Source organism: Danio rerio, chromosome 6 (genome assembly GCF_052040795.2).
Source record: "Danio rerio strain M-AB ecotype USA chromosome 6, GRCz13ab, whole genome shotgun sequence".
NCBI classification, from domain to species: Eukaryota; Metazoa; Chordata; class Actinopteri; order Cypriniformes; family Danionidae; genus Danio; species Danio rerio.
In genome coordinates this window covers 28,549,921-28,575,227 of record NC_141026.1, presented here as the reverse complement: position 1 = coordinate 28,575,227, position 25,307 = coordinate 28,549,921, and the positions used below count along the sequence as shown (strand labels likewise).

Genomic DNA, 25,307 nt, shown 5'->3' with positions numbered 1-25,307 from the left:
TACACCCTCTAAAAGTATTTATTTGGACTTTATACCTGCATGGAATCATTTATCGAGCCTTTACAGAAACTCTATTTTACTTTATTTATTTATTCATTTTTGTAGATTAAAAAAAATCTTTATTGCAAACAGAGGACATTGTAAAATAATTTAACCATTAAAGATCACAATACGAATCAATCATTTTATAAGTGCACTGTGTTAATCATTCACACCTGGCTGAACAAATAAAATAAAAAAACTCACCTTTCTGGCTATTCTCTCTCTCAACTCTCTCTCTCTGTTTTCTCTCATTTCTTTCTCAGGGTCACTGTCTTGTTGTAAACTTGCATTGTTGAATCCAGCCATTTCTTTGTTCTGTAACACCAGCAGTTTCTATAGAGAGAATAAGGACAAAGTCACATAGAATATTGTTACAATAACATCAAACTACCTTTCCATCCCATATGAAACACTATTATATTCATCCAGTAGCTCCTCAATTGAATATCTGGCAAAATACAAAACGCATGATCTGTCTCCATCTGCTGGTCACACTTTAAACATGTTCATTTTAAACCAATGTGGACTCACAGCCTCAATAGATGAGCTCTTGCTTGCCATTTCTTTAGACTCCTGGAGAAACAGTTGTCTCAGATCAGCAATTTCCTGATTAAACTTCCTTCTCTCATCTTCTTTCCATCTTTCCAGTGCTTCCTTCTCTGACTGTTCTCTCCTTCGCTGCTGCTCTTGTTCCTGAATTGTTTTGATGATTTTTGCAAGTTGGGTTAAATGCTAAGTTTACGGGAGAACACAAAATCATTGAAGTGCAATATTTTCCACTTTCACTGTACATAAAAGAGCAGCTTGAAAATTTTGGTTATTAAATGGCAAATGTGATTTTTGAATGTATTCTATCCCTTAAATGTAGTAATTCTAGTGTTATGTGACATTTGCAATAAAAACGTGATGAACTCACAGCGAATACATATGTTAACAGTATTTTAAAACATCTGATTATATCTTTCAAAATAACTAATCAGAGTTAAGGGATCTGAAAAATGTAAATTCGTAAACGTGTTTGTTTAAGAAAAACGTACATTTTATTTGGGGGAGATAATCAAAAAAGTTTGCAAGTATATGTTATATGCATTATTTTGTAAAAATTATGTCAATTAAACTGCAAGAAAAGAAATGATATTAACAAAGAGGATAGGAGTTGTTTTAAAACTATATATATATATATATATATATATATATATATATATATATATATATATATATATATATATATATATATATAAAATATATATATATATATATATATATATATATATTTTTTTTTTTTTTATTTTTTTTTTTTCCCAGAGATGGGTTGTGGCTGGAAGGGCATCCGCTGCGTAAAAATGTGCTGGATAAGTTGCTGGTGCATTCCGCTGTGGCGGCCCCGGATTAATGAAGGGACTTAGCCGACAAGTTGTTTTAAAACAATATATATATATATATATATATATATATATATATATCTGGGGAAAAAAAATAAAAAAAATATATATATATGTATATATCTTTTTTTTTTTTTTTTATTATATATATATTTTTTATAATGTGTAATATGTATATATATATATACACAGTTAAAGTCAGAATTATTAGCTTAGCCCTCCCTTTGAATTTTCTTTTTAAATATTTCCCAAATGATGTTGAACAGAGCAAGGACATTTTCACAGTATGTCTGATAATATTAGAATAAAAGCTTTACTTTTTAATTATATTATTAAATATAAAATATATAAATAAATCTTTTTAAATATATACTTATTTAATTAAATTGTGCATTTTAGTATTTCTGAAGAAAAAGCTTTATTATGGATGTAACAGATGTCAAATTAACACTTATGTGACTTTGGTAAATCAAATGTACTGTAAAAGACAAGCATACACACAACTTACAAAGGGTTTCATTATTCTGGGGAAAAAAATATATATTTTTTTTTCATAGTAAGGTTTACAATTGCATGAAATTGCTCATGTCTTTATAAATGAATGCTTTTGTATAAAAAATATTTATAGGGTTCCTACTTGAAGCCAAATATCAAATTTCATGACTTTTCACGACAGTTGTGCTTATATGTTAATATTATAACATAAAAACAATTAGTTAAATTAATAACATTATTAAATTGTTTTAGCTTGAATATAATTTTGGATGCTTTAATAGCCACTATGAAAACAAACAATGTGTAATTTACAACAACAACAACAATGTACTTACCGTTTGCATGCTGCCTCTCATATATTTGACAGCTCAATAGTAGTTTTACTTTATATATAGCTTTAAAGTGATAAACTTTTTAACACCAATGTATTGAAGGGTTATTTTGAAGCGAAAGCTTTTAAAATGTATGTTATCATTAAATGTTAGCCTTAGTTAATAGCCTGATGACTGCATTTAATATAAGTGACGAGGGTGGAAGAAATAAAACTGAGCTAAAAAAAAAATACTGTATAGAAAATAACAATTTTAAAATTTTAAGCAACAAACTAAAATTCCATGACTTGGACACGACAAAAAATATCAAAATTTCCTGAGTTTTAATACATGGAATGGATTTTTTAAATTCCATGATATTACAGAAAACCCATCATTCGTGAAAACCCTGTATTTCGTAAAACCCTGTAATTTGTATTATTTATTTTAAAAAAATGCTATTCCTTTTTCCTTTCTGAATAATGTTTTTTTTTTTTTTTGTCATTCTGAATTTTAGATTAATGTAAGGACTTTGGGAATTGCCAGGGAAATGAACAATATGTTACGTCTTCTCCTGGCAGTATTTTATACTGTACTGTAATGTCAATATGTCATGGAAAGGAATTAATTATTTCAAACTAAAGTCTCCTGCAGCCAGACCTACAGGTATATAAACTAAAGACTGAAATATACTATATTATTAAGCTATAATAAAAAAAAAAATCATGAACTGTTCACGGTACTGTAGAAGGAAAAAAATTCTTTATAAGGTTGAAAGATCTATATATTGGATTTTAAATTTAGTTTCAAAAACAAACTCACCTGCTGTCGCCTTAAATTGTCTGCGTGTTGCTCTTCCTGTAGCTGCATCTGTGTCAGCCTCAGTTTCTCCTTCAGCTCTTCTATCCCATCCTCCATCTCTTCCACCTTCCTCTTCTTCTGTTTCTCTGAGACGTCCAGTATAAACATGCAAAAACAGTAACATTGATGTCATGTAAACAATTTTATTAGGTGAAATAAAGTCCAATTCTACCACTTTAATTTGAAAACCAACCTGCATCTGTGACCTCAGGATGCCGGCGCTGAACATGTGCTTGTAAGTATGAGTAATTGACAAATGACTTTTCACAGAACTGGCACTGTCACGGGAACAAGGAAAACAAACTTTAGAAATGGTTGTGGCCAGCAAGACTATTTTAGTAAACGAAAACTAAGACTAAAACTAGTGGTCAAAAATGTGTTTGTTAACTTAAATAAAGTATGTACAAGAACAAGTAAACGTAACTTTAGAACTGGTTGTAAAAGGTCAGTAAGGCTATTTTAGTAAACGAAAGCTAAAGCTCTTGGTCAACAAATATTTTCGTATTAACTGAAATAAAATGAATGAATTCTAAATAAATGAAGAACTGAAACAAAACAAAACTAACTGAAATAAAATAACAATTAGTAAAAATAATATTTGTTTTCAGAATTTTTTCTCTAGGTAAACACCTTTTGATGCACTTTTACAGTCAAACAACAGTCAAGTGCATAATTAATCACGAAAAACATATTTTCTTTCTAAACATAAAACATGTGCTCTAATTTCTTCAGTTGACAAAAAATAAACTAGGCATGTTTGATTGTTTACATTGTCTTTAATATCAGGGGTCCGTTCTTCGTACCACGCTTAAATGATCTAAGATTATTTGGCAGATCCTGGATCTTTTAATCTTGATAACTGATCTCTCCCTAATTTGGTTCTTCAAACAAGTTCGCGAATCAGATTAGAATGTCTGGATGAACTGATCTGAGATCGCTGCGTGTGTTATGAAGGACAGATCTATCGATCCTCGAAATCATGATCAGCAATGCAACGATTGGCTGACTGCATAGCAGCGTAATGACATCATCTGATTAATATTCAATTATCCATGTGAGCAAAATTACATCAAATTAGCAGTAAATGGTTTGTTAAATATGACACTCAAGAACTTTCCACATTTGTTGTGAGCTGCAGGCTTTACACTTTCATTTGTCAAGACAAGAGAATTCATTAAGTATTTCAATGCAAATCAATGTATTTAGTTCTACATTTAGAAAAGATTTGCTTTATTATAGTAGCCGTTTTTTAATCGTTTTTTAATCGGTGTATAGTCTATTAACTCTGATAAACTAGAAACACTAAAACGTAAACCAAATATTCATTAATTCATTCATTTATTTATTCATTCATTCATTCATTTTCTTTTTTAGCTTGACCCTTTATTAATCAGGGGTCAATGCGAGGTCACAGCAGTATGAACCTGCAACTTGTGCAGCATATAATTTTTTTTCTTTTTTTTCCACAGCGGATGCTCTTCCAGCTGCAACTGAAAACTGGAAAACACCCATACACACTCATTCAAGCATACACTACGGCCAATTGAGCTTATTCAGTTCACCTGTACTGCATGTCTTTGGACTGTCCAGAGGCAACCCACTCGAACATGGGGAGAACATGCAAACTCCACACAGAAATGCCAACCGACCCAGCCATGGCTTGAACCAGTGACCTTCTGCTGTGAGGCAGTCATGCTACACACTGTCTCTCTATGTGGCTGCTTTCCAAGCATTCTACATTTCAAATAACAAACTCACAAAAAGATATGAGAATCTTTTATATAACTTACACAAGCTTATTCCGAATATATGTGAAAGACACTTGTCAGATTTTATTTTAGAGAGCAGGTGGTGTGCCTGGTGTGCTTTTAATTTTTCTGTCTGATTCAGGCGGCTAACGATGCCAACAGCTTCTTTGTTTAAACAGCGCAAAGGCTCGTGCTTGTAGGGGCGTGACGTGGTAACGTAGAGCCAATCTGCGAATCACAGCATATTAAGTAAGCTGACCATTCAGAGCCTCTTGACAGCGCGCCTTTCAGAGGAATTAGGAAATATAACAGTTGTTTTAATGTTTGCTGTATATGATCAAAGTAAGATGTATGATAAAATAACGTGATTCTCTACAAATGAAGCATGAGCACACATTGCTTTGCATTTTATAAACAAAACCAAGCCTTAAAAATACACTGTGGACCACCCTTTTAAAACTAAACAAAAAATGTTCAGAAATTAAAAACTAAACTAAAACTAACAAAAACATTAATGAAACTAAGTAAAACTAAATACAATTTTTTTTACGGAAAATAAGAAAATTCAGTAGATTGTACAGAAAATTAAAAAAAAAATTTTTTTGAAATAAAAAATTATTAAAAAATACAAAAGATTAATAAACTTGGTGGTCAGTGAACTACCTAAAAATTAGAACATTAAAACTCTGATTAGAGACTACATTTATAAAGTAAGATCCAATAAAAACAACTACTCTATACATAATGCTGCTCTAAATCAACATTATATCATATTATTGCATTATACGGTTGTAATTGCTATGCAAATACCTTCATGTCTCATTAAACAATAAAAACAAGCATTTAAATAAAGAAATACTTTTTCAACACTGATAAGATTTGTATTCATTCCTTACTTTTTATTTATTTGATTGTATTTATTTATTTATGTATTATTAGTTTTACAATTATTCCTATTTAAATAGTCTGTTATTATTATTTTTTTTATTTTATGTTTTATTCATTAAATCATCATATTAGACTAATTTTATACCAAAGACTGGATACAAAAAGAAGCTATAATCAAATTAAAATTCAATTTTTATATATTATTCATAATAACAATACAATATTTATTTATTTATTTATTTTATTTGTATATTAAATTAATGACAGTATAACATTTTAAAACAAATCTATTTAAAATAAACTGTTTTTGTGAACATTCATTCATTCATCCAATTTCTTTTCAGCTTAGTCCCTTTATTAATCAGGGGTCACCACAGCGGAATGACCCACCAACTTATCCAGCATACGTTTTACACAGTGGATGCCGTTCCAGCTGCAACCCAGTACTGGGAATCATCCATACACTCTTGCATTTACACACATACACTATAGCCAATTTAGCTTATTCAATTCACCTGTAGTGCATGTCTTTGGACTGTGGGGGAAACTAGAGCACCCGGAGAAAACCCATGCAAAAACAGGGAGAACATGCAAACTCCACATAGAAATGTCAACTGACCCAACCGAGGCTCGAACCAGCGACCTTTTTGCTGCACTACCGCCCCGTCCCTTTTTAACATTGTTTATAAAAATATAGTACGTTAAAATGATAAGATTTTAAAATGCTTATTGGTATAAAACATCCCAAATTAGTGTATAACTGAATGATCTTTAAAAAGGAGGAAGCTGACCTTGTGATAATTATTAGCACTAGCCTGTAGGAGAAGCTGTTGTGTGGCAATCAGTTGCTTTCTCCGTCGATTCTCCTGCTTGGTTTCTTGCAGACTTTTTTCAAGTTCAGCCCTTTGTCCTTCTCCTTGCTGGACCAGAGAAGTTGCAGCCTGCAGACGCTCCTCTAGTTCTGCCAGCTGAGTGCTCAGGAAATCCTGGCATTGCAGCAGGTACTCTGTGCTCAACTGTGACATACGGAGCAGTTTGACCAAAGAAGGGTCAACAGGCCCACGGCAGTTTGGACACCGCTCACCCTCCAATGCACAGAATGTTACGGTCATAATGAAGTCCTGAAGCACGCTGACGTCCATGTCTCGAGCAACACGGTCCACATCAAGGGTGGAGAGACGCCTCCAGTCTATAGGCTCGGTGCGTGAGCGGAAGCGGAAGAGCTGTAACTGGTTTGCTGGGCTCCAGGGCTGCGTGCTTGACAGAGATGTGGTGTAGGGCTCTCCGGGTGAAAACTGGCCCAACATGACCAATGGTTTGTGACAGAGAGATGAACAGAGATGGTGATTCCTGAACAGAGGCTGGATGAGGAAAAGAAGTTAGAGAGTAAACAAAGAGTGTTTCTGGTTTAACAAATAAGACTATGCTTATTTCTCAAAGAATTACTGTATGATATGACACCGCTGGAATATACTTTTGAATATATATTTGATTTTTAACTGTACTAGAGCTATTTTTACTAAGTAAGTATTGTTACTATTTTGTGGTTTTTCTAAAAACTAAAATGTCCTCTTAGGGAGATTATAAGACTTCTTTCTAAATAATTAAAATAAATGCAAGGCCCAAACATTGGAACAGTTCAGAGCAGGGGTGCCCAAACTCGGTCCTGGAGAGCTAGTGTCCTGCAAAGTTTAGTTCAAACCCCAATCAGACACACCTGTGCTAGTTAATCAAGCTCTTAGTAGGCTTTCTATTCACCTTATTCTCCGCGGACGAGCGGGCGCAGCCATTTGAATCTTTTTGCCACGAGACTTCCGGTCTCATTCACTTCCATTAATTTTTAGACATTAAAAACTGCTCGTTTCGCTGTTTGATGTTGCAAACTGATATTTCCTTGTTATATTATTCTACTTGGTCTGTATAGTCATGCAAACATTTGTTTGTAGAGCAAGTAGTTTGACAGTTTTTTGCCGTTTATTATTCCTAGTCATTTCTCCCATAGGCGACTGAAACGGGAGTTCTATGACAATCGCGAAAACAGGCGCACTTCCACATTTTAGAATAAGGTCAATAAACATCTATGTATTGAGGCATGTTGGAGCAAAAATCTGTTGGACACCGGCACTCCAGAACCGAGTTTGCGCACCGCTGGTTTAGAGAATGGGATTTTCAGTTAGAAACTACTTACATTTTAGGCTGTTCAACACACATAATTTTTGTACTGTTTCTGTAAAACAGAATATTTATTTTGGTTCATATTTATTTGAGACATATTCAGTAATATTTTGTTATTCACAGTTTAAGATAAAGTTTAATTTGATAACATTAAAAAAAAAAAAAAAAAAAAAATATATATATATATATATATATATATATATATATATATATATATATATATATATATATATATATATATATAAACTTTTTACTCATGCTAATTTATTTATTTATTTTGTCAGTTAGTTTAGTTTAAAACTTTATTAATCCCCTTTGGGGCAATTCATTCTGACATGGTTGGTAAACACCAACACTTAACATCAAGTACACAAACAAAAATCCCCCCCAAAAAAACAATAACAATAATACATAATAATAACTAATAATAACAAATAAAAATCCATCGATTAACTACATTTATTACGTAACCGAGTTGCTTCAGGTACAAAAGTGAATTTATAACAATTTGTGGAACATCTTATTGTCCTTAGACGTCGCCCATCTACTTAAAATATGTTTAAAGGGTGTGTGCTGTGTCCTAGTATTTTATATGCCATCCTCAACACCTGCTGTTTGTAATAGGATGCAAAACTTTGCAGGAGAACCCCTAAAACCTTTGAGCACAAATTAACAATGCCTTTAAGATGATTCTTGTTTTTTTTATAGACGAAAACAGTTAGTTAATCAGTGAAGTTAGTTAGTTAAACAGTTGGTTAGTTAGTACATTAGTTGCAGACAACAACACACATGTACTATGAAAGTCAAAGACTCCATGATTTCTATGACAACAGCTGCTAAAGCCATTGTCAGGCAACAGAATGCACTACTTTTTTATGAGTTTACTTTCAGACAAAGTTTAGCAAATTGTAAACAATGAAATGTGTGTGAAAAAAACACCAAACCTATGTTTTCTGCAGTAGATAAATAAACTGAACATTAGTACTGAAATAAAACATCAACACAACCAAACTAGATCTACCGAATGAGTACATGAAAAAGATCTCATATTTGCATAAGAGCAATTTTATGTTTACCTGTAAATGTGCTGGGTAAGGGTTCATCTCGCTCTGATATGAATAAGCGTTATAGTGTCTGATGTACTTTAGTCTGAGTTTACATATAAACAAAACACTGTCTCTCTGCAACTCAAACTAAACCCCCCCACTAATAGAGTTTAACCTCTCCTGTTTCTAGACAACCAGACACACCTGAAAATCACACATTTAGCCTAACTGACTGCATCTAAACAACAGCTAGCCAATATTATATATCCCTATTGGTCATGGTCACACTTTACAATAAGGTACTATATTTCTCAGTTTTTTCAGTATTATACCAGTTTTTACGGTATTAATCCAACATTTATCAATATTTTACATCCAAAGCTGTGCTTTCTTACAATGCGTTTAACAGACTAAGCCAAAGGAAAGTGAGTGAGTGAGTGGGTGGTAACTATTAGCCATTGACATACATAGCAGGAAAAAAACATATGATTGTGTCTTTGTTAAATCCAAATACAGCCTATTCTATTGCATATTATAACTTATAATCACACACACACACAAACACACATAGATAGTCCGATTGTAAAAGACATGGGATGATCATCAGGGTGTTTGTGCAGCATGCTTCCTTTCAGATAAAATAATTATTATTATTTTTAAATTCTATAATTGTTTTAATGCCTCCCTTACTTGGAAAGATTTGTGGTAAAACTTCGAGGAGTGGAAGTGTTACAGTTAAAATTAAAACTTTCTTTTCAGAAAAGTGTTCAGTAAAGCAACGTAATGTTTTCATGTAACATCAAAATAAAGATTAACCTTTTTTAATGTTCATTTAAAACATGCTAACAAAAAATAAAGATATAGCCTATAACTGGCCCTAATATGAGAAATATGTCATCTTAATGATGAAAATATGTCTTCACAAAATCCCATTATCACAAGAAAATACCTTTATAACATTATTAAGGGTCCGTATACATTTTGTTAATTTATTTTCCGAGTTTAAACGGAATAAAGGAAATGGAGAAAACTGACGTTTTTTCATTTTTCTTTTGCTCAAGAAAAAAATTTGGCTCAATTTTCGTTTTTTTTTTTATTTAGGGTAGGAAAACGGATAAACAACTTTAAAATTCATTATACACATGTAGGAGATGGGTCCGGGGGGTCCCATAATGCAATCCACAACCACAAATAAATAGCAAACATAAAATACGGAAACTGTGAACAGATATTTTTACAGTGTAGCCTTGCCAGGAAGTTATAAGTGTACAATACTCAGGCTTGGCCCTATAGTCGGTGTTACATGGCCTTTTGTATAAATAAAATAAATTTAGTTCAGTTGGACATTTACATTAAGTTTTAAATTTACTACAGAGGGAGGTGCAGGCGCCGCACTTCTCTTCCAAGCAGCAGCTGCAGGAGTGCCGAGAATGATGCAAGTGTCGGATCCAACAGCCAAAGAGAAAGATGATCTTTGTTTTTTTTTTGTTTAAAAATAACTGTTTAATATACATAATAAACTATTTACTTATTCTATCATTTGAACCACATACTAAAACATAGGCCTATGCCTGATACATTCATTGTGTGTGCATAAATTATATAAAAACATTAATTAGCAGTATAATTATTTGTCATTAAATTAACATCACTGCCAAACTCCTTGCTATGCTCCTGATGCTGAGCAAAATATAGCCATTTTTGAGCAGCACCTCATTTGCATCATTGTTTCCAAGCTAGGCCTGGCTTTATAATAATAGGCTTTCTTGATTATTTCCACGAATTATCGTGATGTCATTAAAACTACACCTATTTAACAAAACATATCAAAGTCCCTTTATTCTATAGTATTTGCCTCTCTGTCTCTCTCTCTCTCTCTCTCTTTCTCTCTTTATATATATATATATATATATATATATATATATATATATATATATATATATATATATATATATATATATATATATATATATATATATATATATTTATGTGTGTGTGTATGTGTGTGTGTGTGTGTGTGTGTGTGTGTGTTATATAGCTTAGAGAGAGAGAGAGAGAGAAAGAAACACAGCTTCACCCTGTGTATGACAAAAATTAAACCTGCTATAAGCTACACATACCTTGGGTTGAAAATAAGTGCTAATGGAAAACTAAATGTGGCTGTGAATGTACTAAAAGAGAAAGCAAGAAGGGCCTTTTACGCCATTAAAAAATCAACACAAATAAAATGAAATTCCAATCCGAATCTGGCTCAAAATTTTCAGTCGGTGATTGAACCTATAGTTCTATATGGGAGTGAAGTGTGGGGTCCTCTTTTCAGTCATGAGTTTGATAAGTGGGACAAAAATCCAGTTGAAAGCCTACATGCAGAGTTCCGTAGGAGCATCCTCAGGGTACAGAGGAACACACCATGCAGGGCAGAATTAGGCCAGTATCCTCGACTTATGCACATTAAGAAACAATCCGTTAAATTTTGGAAACACATTAAAATGAGTGACCCCAACTCTTATCATTTTAAAGCCCTCAAAACCCAAGAAATTGACATTGAAAAAAGCCCCCTGATTCAGATGGTCCTGAAGCTGCAAACACAAACCAACACAATGAATATGACTAACAGCAGGCAGCATCAGGACACGGACATGCTCATCCACAAAATTTAGCCCAATCAAATAATGAATGCACGAAAAGAAGAGTATCTGATTTACTGGAATGAAGCACCCCGAAAACAAAGTAAACTTTAATGTTATTTAGACCTAAGAGATTATACCACAGCAACATATCTGAGTGCAGTAAAGGACAGTAAACTAAGAACAACAATGACCAAATACAGGCTGAGTGCTCACAATATGACTGTAGAAACGGGTCGATACAGACAGAACTGGCAACCTCGAGAGAGACGCATCTGTCCACACTGTGTGTGTGAGGTGGAGATGGAGGAACACTTCCTGATCTGCTGCACAAACTATCAGCACATCCGAAAAACATTCTACACCAAACTACAGATTATTACCCACAATTTACTGAGTTAGACAATAAAACACAGCTTTAATATTTACTAGGGGAAAAAAATTAGCGTGTCCTTCTAGCGACCCAATACATTAATGCCTGTCACAAAAAGAGAGAGCAGACCAATAAAACCATCAGTGATGCGCCTGTAAACACACACACACACACACACACACACACACACACACACACACACACACACACACATACACACACACCGAGAGAGAGAGAGAGAGATGATTATAAATTAATCATTGTAAATATACTGATTGTTATTGTTTTTTATTACTGTTTTATCTTAAAAATGTTGATTGTTAAAAGAACAGTGTATTAAGATCTATTTTTATATTGATTTGTATGAATAATATGATAGGTTGAATAAAAATATAATAAATTAAATATTAATATGATATATTGAACAATATGGTGCATTGTTGATATATTATTTAATTTTTCTATATAAATATCATCTTTATTTTTTATTATTCATTTTTTTACTACTACTATTTACTGTGTGTACTGTTTTATTATATATGTATGTTACTTTATAACTGCTTTGGCAATACATTTGTAACATTTGTCATGCCAATAAAGCATTTGTTGAATTGAATTGAATTGAATTGAATTGAATTGAGAGAGAGAGAGAGAGAGACCAAGAGAAAGAGAGAGATAGATAGATGGATGGATGGACATGTTGTATATTTAATGGTTGTAAGGACCAGAGAAAAAACACATTAGACCCTGCAAAGGGCTATAACAAAAGGTACTATTTGTTTCTATTTAATTTTCTCCTATTTTAATTACATATATTTCCAGATCTGGGCCACACAATCAGCTTTTGCTTGACCCACATGCCGCAGTGAATTACAGTACATGATTGGACCAAGTCTGGCTTTCATACAAGGGCCAAACATGAACCATATCTGGGCCAAGTCTCAGCCAAGTTTATAACCCATAACTTTGTCTGAACTGAGCCAGAATTGTTGGTGTGTCACGACTGCAATAAATTTTATTTCACTTTATGGCCACACTTTTAAATAAATCCACATTTTTAAATAAAACTCAAAAATAATATAATTTTTTTTTTTAAGTGGTTCAAGATGGGCCAAATTTATGTCATCCACATTTAAATGTTTTACATCTGGCCCAAGTCCTATGTGCTGTCATAAAGATGGTGCCACCTCTGTGAATCCCGGGCCATGTTTGGCCCACATATGCCAGTGCAGGATGAATGCCTTCTGAGCCAGCTTTATGTCAAATCTGGCCAGAATTCTTCGCTACCTGGGTATAATTAAGGCAATTTAGTGTAATATAAAGTGAGACCTGCGAACGTTTCTATTTAACATGGACATGAGTATTCCAATAACATCTGACACGTGATTTAAACCATATATAATAGATTATTGTCATGCATTAACCTGTCCTTATTCATCATTGCATATTCACAGTAAAACGCTTTGCAAATTATACCAAAATACAGCAAGTAAACTACTAAAAGGTAGAACGATGTAGAAACCATGGTAACGTTAGGCTAGTGTTTTTGTGCGATCACCGGTTGGCAACGCAGACAACACTGTACACAAAGGTAACGTCTGATAATCTTTATGATTAAAGTAGAGATTTCAGACACTTACCTTCTTCTCTGATACAAAACGTCAAAACAAAAAATCATGCTTTGAAAGTTGAAAACAAGCAGCTCATGATGACAGCTGAAAAGAGAAGTTAACAGATGGTAACTAACGCTGATGGGCGGGACTACGAGAGAAAAAGCTTCCTGTCACCATGGAGACCACTTACTCCGGAACTCAGGAGGATACATAAGGCAGTTTTTATGCTCTGTTTTCATGTAAAAGTCATTTGAGGAGAGTACAGAGTTTATAAAACAGCTATGAAGAATGTTTGGCTTTTTTCTACTTAAACAGACTAAGGAGAAAAGTAGAGGACAAAGACATTTCAACAACAGAATGATCATACGAACTGTGTCCAGTCCAGTAAGGGTAACGTTACAAATATTAATCTAAATAATATTTAAATGACATATTTCTTTTTGTATGTATGTATGTATGTACCCAGCCGGCATTTCAACGGTGATTCAACGTTGAATCAACGTCAGGTCTATGGTTGGATCAACGTTGAATTACCTTTCGATTTTGCAAATTGGATCAACGTTTATATAGTGACGTTGTTTCACCGTCGGACCACCACCGGTGATTCACCGTTGAAATCACAACGTTGTTTCACTCTTACCTTTTTCATGGGTGAATTATGGTCGTTTTGTAGACGTTGAATGAAGGTTGAATTACCTTTCGATTTTGCAAATTGGATCAACGTTGATACCGTGACGTTGTTTCACCGTCATACATTTCAACGTAAGTTAAATAGGAATTACATACAACGCAAAGTCCATAAATATAGCAAACAAATTTTTACTAATTAAAAATACACGACACAAATACACAACTTAGTTTGTGTATCAATTTATTTAATACACACCTCATTATTTCAATTATTCTAAATATACAGCAACATTTACAGCATACATAGTTCATTAAAACCATGCAGGTTACTATACATGCTCAAATACAGAAAAAGGCATACAATTAAATAGTCACTTTTTAATTAAGTTTCATGAATTAAAGTTAGTTAATGTTTACTAACATGAACAAAGAACAAATACTTGTACAGCATTTATTAATCATTTAATTAATTGAAATATGTCCCGATGCTATTAAAATCAAAATGCATGCTTGTTAACATTAATGCACTGAGCTGACATGAACTGTACTTTCTTTATATGAAAGATGCTTTATTGTTCTTTGTTCATGTTAGCAAATACATTAACACTTATTAATACAACCTTATTGTAAAGTGTTACTGTCTTCAGAAAGAAAGATACTAAGTAACTAAACTACGCTTCAACCATCACAGTCTCCAAAATACAATTCCGTTTACAAAGTTTACAAAATACCCATTTTTAAAGTGGCTGCAGTAAAAAAAATAAAATAAAAAACATCACTCACAACTAAGAATCACAAGTGAAATACATTACATCTGTTTGAGGTTTTATAGGTTGGGAGAAAAACTTGAGGTAAAAGATGGCACTGGGACAAAGAATCAAGTGTAAAACACTTAAACATCTATATCAGTCTAGCAGTTAAATAAATATTTATTTCTCAAACACCAGGTGAGTTTCCTACAAAATCAATAACGAGGTTTGCTATTCCAATTCATTGTGAATGAATGGCTTCACTTTCACAATAGTGAAAACTCATGCTATAATCTAAACCTGACATTACTCCTTCACTTTGCAGGTCTGCATGCTAAATATTTAGTAGTTTTTTTTTTTTTTTTTGCATAAAGTACATCTATTGTGTTTAGCATTACTGCAGCAAAACTGAGCACCTGTGACAGTGGAACATGTAGACAAATATTTCAGTAAATCATCAAGAAAATGTGTAGAATATATAGTTTGATTCTCTCTCACAAACACAACAGTAAAAGCAATTTGTTATTCTATTATTATTAGTATCATAAAAATTGCATGTTCACATGGGTCTTATAATAATGGCTCACATTTGTGAATGTAGGACCACTATTTCACTATTACATGTCACATTAACTGTTCATATAGGTTCTGTTATTAAGTACTTGTGTCATCCCAGAGACCTGTTAATCTTCAGAACACAAACTAAAATATTTTAGATTAAATGCTCCTCATCCTCTACAGACAGCAATAGTCCCAAGATGGTCATTGTCAAGATAAGGCACAAAACACATTGTCAAAACGTTCCATGTGACTTCAGTGATTTCAACTGTGAACATACCAAGCTGCAACAACACTTTAGTGAGGCAAAACAAAACAGTAAATACAAATGTGTTAGCGTATATATGACCTGTTGTGGCAAAGGCAAACAAGTTATTTTTACAGTACTTACTGTGATTTAAACTTTATGACAAATGTACTGGACCTGTTACACATATCTTTTATGAACACAAATTTCACTGTAACAGATGCTGTTGTTTTGCTCCAGTTATACCTTTAGAGAACACCGTACTAGTCAGACATCCATACAAAAGCAGAGAGTTTGGTCTTGTGTAGCAGAACTGCAATAGATGTCTGTCTGTCTGTCTAGGCTGACACTGGTTTAGGCCATCAGTATGTCCTTGATGACCTCAAATGGAGCTTCCAGAAAACCTGCAATAAATGAAATACGAGGTTACAACTAAGTTGGTGTCTGCTATTATACAAAGTGAAATTCAAATATTTATTTTTTATTGAATCCAAATTTGTCCTATAATATCGTCACACTCAATAATTTTGACTCATCCATCTGAATATTCCTAACTAAGAGGAGTGAAGAATTAGGTGTGATGTCGTCAGGAAGCCCTTCGCCACCACCGGTGCCAGCATTTCCAGAATTCAAATTTCAGATTCTCAAAAAAATTACTTTTTTTTTTTTTTTTAACAAAGGCTGCAGTAAAGAATCATGAAACATTCAACACATCTAATAATTACAAGTTGTTGTAAACCATTACATGTACTGTAAAAGCTGTTTGAAGCTTTTTAGACATATGGTTGAGAAGGAGTAGCACTTCTACAAAAGTCTTCATGTAGGACAGAGAATTAAAGGGATAGTTCAAAATGTTTATTCTGTCGTCATTTACTGACCACGTTGAACACAAAAGAAGATATTTTGAAGAAAGCTGCAAATCTATAACCATTGACTTCTATAGTATTTTTTTCTACTATGGAGGTCAATGTTTACAGGTTTTTAGTTTTTTTTTCAGAATAGCCTCTTTTTTTGTTCAACAAAATAAACTCATAATGGTTTTAAACCATTTGGGGAGTAAAATGTGAGTAAATTTTCATTCTTGGGTGAACTATCCCTTTCAGTTGGAAAACACCAGAATTCTTAAGTAGACCCCTTTCGCAAGACAGATGATGCATTTCATTTCTCATCTTAATCCTCAAGTATTTAATATTTAGATTTATTTAAATAGCATGTTTATTTATTTGTTTTAATGACATTTAATAAAAACAACTTCTCAATGACATCACATGTACTGGACCTGCTACACATGTATCACTATTTTTTAATGAATCAAATTTCACTGTAACAGGTGCTGTTGTTTTGCTCCAGTAATACCTTTAGAGAACACAGTAGTAGTCAGACATCCATACAAAAGCCTTGGCGTGGAGTAGCAGAACTGCAGTCTGTCCAGGCTGACACAGGTTTAGGCCATCTGCGTGTTCTTGATGCCCCTCAACTGGATCTTCCAGAAAACTCAGAAAATTAAAACCCATTACACCTCTTATCTGCTACTATACAAAGTGTAATTTAAGCATTAATTGCTAACTAAATACATATTTGTTCCCCAATACGGTCACATAGTATAACATCACAACATGATTTCACAATAATAATATCAATATAATATCACAACATAGCCTAACAATCAATAAACAAACAGATTAGAAAGAGAATATCACCAACCAAAGCACCAAGAAGATTTAACAGATAGCTTAGTTAAAGCTAAAGTAAACTTACATGGACAAAGCCTTTTCCATTCAATGCTGTGCAAGTTAGTGCGTCTCTGGAGTAAGTTACATGTCTAAAAGCAAAAACAACAACAACAGTGAAACGACAGCAGTTCACTTTGTAATAATAACACTAATGATACAGCGTATAAAAAGGATTTTTTTTTTATAACGTTGCTCAGTAACTTTAAACTGCGTTTGGAGTTTATCGCTTTGAATTTGCCATAAAAACGCTCATTTAGACTAACGTTAAACATGTGACATTACCTCGAGGTTAGCTGCGCGTCACCGGAGCGCAAACAAGACTAAAAACCAAACTGGAAAGTTTTAAATGTTTCAAAATTCGAAACACTACACCAAGTCACATTTAAGATACACTATGTGTAAAACAAAATCGGGGGGTAAATAAAACATTAAAGCATCTAAAAACACGCTTACCTCTGAATTCTGCTGCACTGCAGGTCAGGTGTTCGTAATTAAGTGAAGTGAAGCGCTGCGCGCGGCCGCGTGCGCCGAGTCTTCCGATACCATGGTAACCAAACATGTTGAATATTGGGTGAAGCCATGACGTTAATTCAACATACAGATCATGATAAAAAAAATGTCAACGTTGATTTGTACAAGGATTTCTGTAACTTTTTTCAACCATTTATCATTCAACATTGTTTCAACATTAAAGCAACTACTTACGTATTTTCAACCACATTCCAACGTTGAAGCCTTGTCATATGCAGGCTGTTTTTCAACCGTTCAACATTAAACGTTCTATCAACATTATTTCAACGTTTAAAACACATCTGACCTTATTTCAACCATATTTCAACGTTGAAGGTCGGTCGTGTGCCGGCTGGGTATGTATGTATGTATGTATGTATGTATGTATGCATGTAGGCCCTATGTATGTTAGCTTTTAAATTAACTTTAAATAAATAAAAAATGTTCTACTTGAAATAAAAGGTTAGCCTACATGTTTATTAATAACATTTAAAAAAAATAACAATAGCGTATATTGCTGCGCTAATTTAATATTTTAAATGGCATCTTGAAAGTTTTTATTTTATCCTCTGGAAAGCGACAGCGCAGAAGCTTCCGTGCAATGATACATATGAACACAAGATGGCGCTATCTTTTTGCAAACGTTCTGAGAGTTGACAACACAACACAATGACATTTTTTTAGTATAGATAAGTATAGTTTCAGTATAGATTTCAGGCCCGTAGCCAGCCTGGTGAAAGGGTGTGGTTGTTTTTTCTTAAAATATGGACCTTTTGCAGTTATTTATCTCATTTTTTTAAATTATGAGGTTTAAGTACTTTTCAAGCACTTTTTTTTTTTTTTTTGCTGGATTAGCTTGTTGGATGGTCATCAACCACACTTTTTGATGTACCTAAAACATTTCCTTAAGATCTTTAAGCACTTCCTTTTTTTTTGCTGGATTAGCTTGTTGGATGGTCATCAACCACACGTTTTGATGTACCTAAAACATTTCCTAAAGATTTAGAAGAAAAAAAATACGAGAATATTGTTATTTTTAAATTTTAAATTTATTACATCATTGGCCTAGGCCTATATCATTAGATAAAATTATGCTGTTCAAGTTTTAAATAAAAAACTAGCCTATTGTCATTTATTAGTCAAACACAAACTGGCCAGCACATTTAAATTCCTTCATTGATGCTAAAGCAACAGCCAAAAGAGGATTCTTAAAGCCTACTTCGAAGGATATTTTAACAATTTATTATGACAAAACAGTCAAAATAGGACAAATGAGTTTGTATAAGGGATAAATTGTGGATCTTTGTCAGTGAAGGGTGGGTCTTTCGAACCATCCGAACCCCTCTCTCTGCAGGCCTGGATTTTGGTAGGACTTTATTCTGTTGGTCCCTATTGCACATTTTGTTTACTAAAAGTTGGATTGCATTTACATGCAAATTACTTCTCATTTGAGTATTAGTATACTGTCTGATTAATATGCTGATACTGCTCCTTCAATACATTTAACTGACTATAAGAAACTTTGTAAGTCAATTTACAAAAGCCCTAACTACAACCTAACAGTCTACCTATAATCTAATAAGAATTAGTTGGCATGTAGGTGCAACATAACTTAAATTCAACAAAATGTGTTAAAGGGATCATAAGAATAAAAGGATAGATTGAAAACAATTATGTATAAATTTCACATTAATATATAAATGTATGTTAAAGTTTTAGATGCAAGTTCATAGCAAATTTTTCAACTTGTGTTCTCTAAATTTGGTAAATGTTATAATATTTATTGAAAAGTCTAAATTGTGCCAACTAACCCAAACAAAGATCCATCAATAATAAAACATGTAGTGTCAAAGAATCACAACCATTTATCTAAATGAGTTAATTCCTGTAGATAGACAAAAATATAATAATTTTGTGTTTTAGAGGTACATTCAATCTGTTTTTTTAAAACCATAGGTTATACAGAAAGTAAAACAGTTGCAAATAATAAAAATGCAAAACAGTGGGATAATGTTGTTGAATGGGCAAATCAAAATGTAGCTCTTTATTAAGTAATTTTGTCTTCTAACTCTGACAGTCAATAATGGATTTCTGTGTGTTTTTACAGATTTTTCATTTTAGCTCTCCTCTTGATTGCTTTGGCTATGTGTGAGGAGCAAATACATCCTTCACTGTCTGTTTAATGAGGTGCTTGACTTGCCTCAAGTGACTTTCTTTCCTAGCTCTCTTCACACACTCTTTTAACAGCTGCACGTCAGAGCGAGAACCTCCTTTTCACAACAGTCCATCAGATTGGATTTTTTAATATGTTCTAATACTACTAAATATTCACTTATGGGAAACATATACAGTGCATGCACTATAGGGAGAATTCAGAGTACTGTAAGTCAGGACTGTTTATGATGGACTATACCTATTAATCAGTTGGCAGTTATAAAAACCCAAATAAATAATGTGATATAAATACAGAAGGATGAAACTAGGAACAAGTGGGAATAATCAGTAACCAGTCAATCAGTAACCATGATAAGCACAGTTAATTGGCTAAAACAAGCAATAAACACAACTTTGTGAGTGTTTACATGGCACCATATTCAACTAACAATTAAAAAACTTGTCCTGCTTTTGGCCTGCTTTAGAGGCCTGAAAAATGTTTAAGTGGGTTCAAAGTTCATGTTTTTGCAAAAATGCAAATTTGGGAAAACTGTAATGTTATGTGTATGCATATTATATGTTTAAGTATAGGCCTGAATACCAAAACAATAATACCAGGGAACATTCTAGGTTACAGAAGTAACCCTTCGTTCCCCGAGGAGGGGAACGGTAGTGCTGTTAAGTGGATTTGATCTTTGTGAAAATCCACGAAATGGGAGGATTCGGTTCAGAAGCCGCTTGTCTGAAAGAGTATTGAACGGGCCAATGAATGCAATGAATTGGCAGCGTAAGCTTGCATAGGTGTGCTTCATTGCCAATTATCCCAGCATATAAGCACACCTGGAGCGAGCAAACGCCATCCTTTTAAGCTGAAGAGACTTTCAAACAGCTAAGGCTCCTCAGGGAACGAAGGGTTACTTCTGTAACCTCGAACGTTCCCCTTTGGTTGGGGAACTTCAGTGCTATTAAGTGGATTTGATCTTTGTGAAAATCCACGAAATGGGAGAACTATGGAAAGCGCCATAATGACTGCACCTTACCAACGCCCCCGATGAGGGGATAGTCAAGCAAGCGTGACACACCCACATCATGGGAGGCGCTGTCCTCCAACGTGTCCCTGGCCCTAATTTATCCTACTTCAACAGAAGTCTTACGGATTTAGATATATTTTTTGGGAAGTCGTGAGCATCTAGATAATTCTAGGAAAATACGACAGTACGTTGGGAAGTGTGCAATCCCGATAGGGAGGAGGCCATCCGTTACCCAAGGGGGGATGGATGGCAGAATTTACATATGGACTAGCCCTAAAAAGGGGGAGTACGCATAGCAAAAGAGTGGTTAGCGAAGAGGGAAGACACGGGTCCGCCCAGGGGGGGGGACTTAACCGTGGCGGAATAAGCATATGGGTTCGCCTAGTGGGGATCACGCATAGCAGGCACCTATACCCAAAACGCAGGCTGACCAGCGGGGAGACCAACAACTTAGTGGGCCAGCAGGTGACTCCTCTGCTGAGTCAGTGCTGGGGGCCACGGAGGAATCTGCAGGGCTCACCTGACGGGGAACTTTACTGACAGATAAAAAGGCGCACGTACCTCCATGTTAGGGAGAATGGGGCAGTGTTTCAACACCCTACCGAGTTGTTTCCTCAATCACCAAGGGGTTACCTAATCACCTTGAGGAATCCGGCTCCACACGCAGATTGTAAAACCTTGCAAATGTGTTGGGTGTCGCCCAGCCCGCAGCTCTACAATGTCTGTTAGAGAGGCGCCGCGTGCCCGCGCCCGAGAGGATGCGAAGCTCCGAGTGGAGTGCGCACGCACTCTCGGGGGACGCGGCTCACCTCGGCTCTGATAAGCGAGAGAATGGCATCCACAATCCAGTGGGAAAACTTATTTCGGTACGGCACTTCCCTGCTGCCGACCACCATAACAGACGAAGAGCTGCTCAGATGATCTAAACTCAGAGTGCGGTCCGGATAATACGCAAGACGCGAACAGGACAATAAGCTTGCAGGCTCACTACCTAGTATTAAACGGAGTGGTAGCAACCTTGGGCACATATCGCGGGCGGGGTCTCGGAACGTGAGAAAAAGCCAGCCCAATTACAGGCACTAGTCACTGACCAAAAAATGCCTCCGGGTCCCCGACCCTCTAATCGATATCAACGCGACCAGCAGAGCTGTCTTCAGGGACAGAAAGATACTGAGTCGAGGATCGAAGGGATCTGACGCGGCTTGTGTAGCGAGGGCGAGATCCTAAGAGGGCATGAGAGGGGGCGGGGTGGATTTATTCGCTTAGCGCCCCTGAGGAACCGGATGATGAGGTTATGCGTTCCCACGGTGCTGCCAGCCACCGTGTCATGAGAGCGAAGATGGCAGCCACGTAACCTTGAGTGTGGAGGGCGACAGCCTGCTTTCCAGCTTCTCTCGGCGTAAAGAAAGCACAATGCTGATCTGGCAAACTACGGTGGTCTTCTCTGCGAGAGACGCACCATTCACTGAATAGACTCCACTTCAGGGCATAGGTGCGCTCGGGGAGGGGGCTCTAGCCTGAGTGATGGTAATAGCCACCGCAATCGGAGGTTACCTAAGTCTTCCTCGCGTCTAAGGACCTCCAAAGATCGGTGAGGGTGCCAGATGGCCCTGTCCCTGAGAGAGTAGGTGATCTCTCGAAGGGAACTGCCAGGGGAGGGCTATCGCGAGGGAGAGCTCTGATATCCAGGTCTGGTTGAGCCAGAGGGGCGCAACCAGCAACCTGTTCCTCGTCCTCCCTGACCTTGCACAGTAACTGCGCGAGCAGGCTCTCTGGGGGAAACTCGTATTTGCGCATGCCCTGAGGCCAGCTGTAAGCCAGTGCATCCGTGTCGAGAGCACTCGGTCAGGGAAAGAACAACTGGCAATGAGCAATCTCGCGGGGAAGCAACAGATTGATCTGGGCTTCCCCGAATCGCGCCCATATCAGCTGAATAGACTCGGGGTGGAGTCTCCATTCTCCGGGACGTAATGCTGACGTGAGAGCGCATCGGCTGCACGGTTGAGCTTGCCTGAATATGAATGGCGTGCAGCGATTTCAGCCGCGGATGACTCCAGAGGAGCAGACGTGTTGCACGTGGAGCACGTGTTGCCGCTCCAGCACCGGAAAAAAAAAAAACGGTGGAGAGCGAGGAACACTGCCAACAGCTCCAGGCGAGATGCCAATGCAACTGGGTACCTTTCCACAGGTCCGCAGCCGCATGCCCGCAACGCACAGCCCCCCAGCCCATGTTGGAAGCGTCTGTTGATCGACAACAAGACTGGATGCCTGTCTTAGAGGCACTCAGGCCTGTAGGATTGAGGGGTCGCTCCAAGGGCTGAGGGCGCGGCGACACAGCACAGTAACGGAGACTCGGTGTGCGTGCGCGTGCCATGCGCGTCTGGGGACTTGATCGTGAAGCCAGTGCTGCAGTGGTCTCATATAGAGTAATCCGAGTGGCGTGAAGCAGCTGCGGATGCCATATGCCCCAGGAGCCTCTGAAATAGTTTCAGTGGGACCACTATTTTATTGTCGAGCTCTCTCAGACAGTACAGCATCAGCTCAGCGAGCTCTCCGGAGAGGCGCGCTGCCATGGTGACCGAGTCCAGCTCCATCCCGAGGAAAGAGATCCTCCGCACGGGGGCGAGTTTGCTCTTTTCTCGGTTGACCTGAAGCCCCAGTAGGCGGAGATGCTGAAGCACCTTGTCCCTGTGCATAATCAATTGCTCCCGCGAGTGGGCTAAAATCAGCCAGTCGTTAAGATAATTGAGTATGCGGATGCCCGCGAGCCGAAGGGGCGCTAAGGCACCCTCCGTGAGTTTGGTGAAGACCCGCGGAGACAGGGAGAGCCCGAAGGGGAGGACCTTGCATTGCCAAGCTCGACCTTCGAACGCAAACCGCAAAAACTGGCGGTGGCGTGGAAGAATGGAGATATGGAAATGTGCGTCCTTCAGGTCTATGGCTGCAAACCAATCCCGAGGACGAACGCATTGGAGAATGCGCCTCTGCGTGAGCATTCTGAACGACAGCCTGTGCAGACAGCGGTTCAAAACGCGCAGAAGGATTGGTCGTGACCCACCGCTCTTTCTTGGTACGATGAAGTATAGGCTGAAAAACCCACTCTCCATCTCGGCTGGAGGAACTGGCTTGATTGCACCCTTCGCCAGGAGGGCAGCAATTTCCTAAAGCAAGACAGGGGCGGACTGGGGGTTGACCCCGGTGAGATACACGCGTGTGAATTTAAGGGGCCGCTACTCAAACTGAATCGCGTAACTGAGTCTGATTGTGCGTATGAGCCACCGCGAGGGGCTGGCCCGCGCTAACCAGGCAGGCAGAGCCCTCGCTAATGGAGTCACCGCTACAATCGCTGACGTACCAGCGGTGGGGCAACGCGGAGTAGGTGTGCTGATCCGGGAAACGCGAGGGTCCCGCGGAAGAGCTGGAGGAGAGCGATTCGCTCTGGCTCCGCACCCTGACTCCGGAAAGGGGGCTGGAGGGCTGACGGAAAGGAGACCGTAAAAAGTGCCGTTGGAAATGGGGCCTCGCCCTCCAGCGGGGAAAGTGCAAGTTCCCTCTTCTCCAGATGGCCTGTCCCAGGGACGCTTCGCGGTCCGTTGCCGGACTTAGCGGCGTTCTGGGCAGGGGGTGCTGCCTGCTTCCAAAATGCCCGACGCGCTCGCTTCGCCAGAGGCGTGTGCGGGGGCGGAGCAGCTCTCGTAGGCGGGCGCCTTCGGCGAGGAGCAGGTATGAATGGCACGGCGGGCGGAGCGGCTACGGACCGCCGATAAGACCTCACCCATCAACTGCTCTCTCACCGCCTTGAATTCTTGGGTGAATTCACAGACGGTGTCGCCGAACATGGCTTGGGATATTGGGAAGTCAAGAAAGCGGACTTTGTCGACTTTGCGCATATCAGCCAGGGGTGGCACTCCTGGATCACTATTGTGGACATTGTCCTCCCCAACGCACACGCAGCGGACTCAGTAGTCCGAAGAGCTAAGTCGGCGGCGGTGCGGAGCTTGTAAGCCTGGGTTGGACCCACCCTCGTGCAGCTCGGCCAGCGCCTGCGCTTGGTAGCGCTGGTAGGTGGCTATCGCATGCAAGGCGGAAGCAGCCTGGCCCACAGCTATGTAAGCTCTAGCTCCGAGGGAGGCA

The 25,307-nt window shown here is 37.2% G+C and overlaps 1 protein-coding gene and 1 long non-coding RNA gene across 6 annotated transcripts in view; both read right to left on the bottom strand.

Moving 5' to 3' along the window:
- dzip1l (DAZ interacting zinc finger protein 1-like) overlaps positions 1-13,713 on the bottom strand; it is a 43,536-nt gene extending 29,823 nt beyond the window's left edge. The window contains exons 1-6 of one of the 4 annotated variants that reach the window (XM_087255606.1): positions 13,589-13,713; positions 6,519-7,088; positions 3,285-3,369; positions 3,053-3,177; positions 574-735; positions 247-375 (exon numbers count right to left, since the gene is read on the bottom strand). In XM_087255606.1, coding sequence (XP_087111732.1) covers positions 247-375; positions 574-735; positions 3,053-3,177; positions 3,285-3,369; positions 6,519-7,034 — 1,017 coding nt within the window. In that variant the 5' untranslated portion in view covers positions 7,035-7,088; positions 13,589-13,713. Of the gene's footprint in view, positions 1-246; positions 376-573; positions 736-3,052; positions 3,178-3,284; positions 3,370-6,518; positions 7,089-8,978; positions 9,159-13,588 lie in introns of those variants that run through there. The other 3 variants (XM_087255607.1, XM_087255605.1, NM_001037227.2) reach the window with 3 other exon arrangements.
- Positions 13,714-14,416: 703 nt separating this feature from the next.
- LOC147843528 (uncharacterized) lies at positions 14,417-17,975 on the bottom strand. Of its 2 annotated transcripts, none has more exons than XR_015493683.1 (4): positions 17,932-17,975; positions 17,504-17,567; positions 17,102-17,228; positions 14,417-16,149 (listed from the first exon to the last, which is right to left on the bottom strand). It is a non-coding gene; the product is annotated as an uncharacterized LOC147843528 (long non-coding RNA). The 2 variants fall into 2 exon arrangements; XR_015493684.1 differs by having other exon boundaries at positions 14,418-16,149; positions 17,504-17,549.
- Between the last annotated feature and the right edge of the window lie 7,332 nt (positions 17,976-25,307).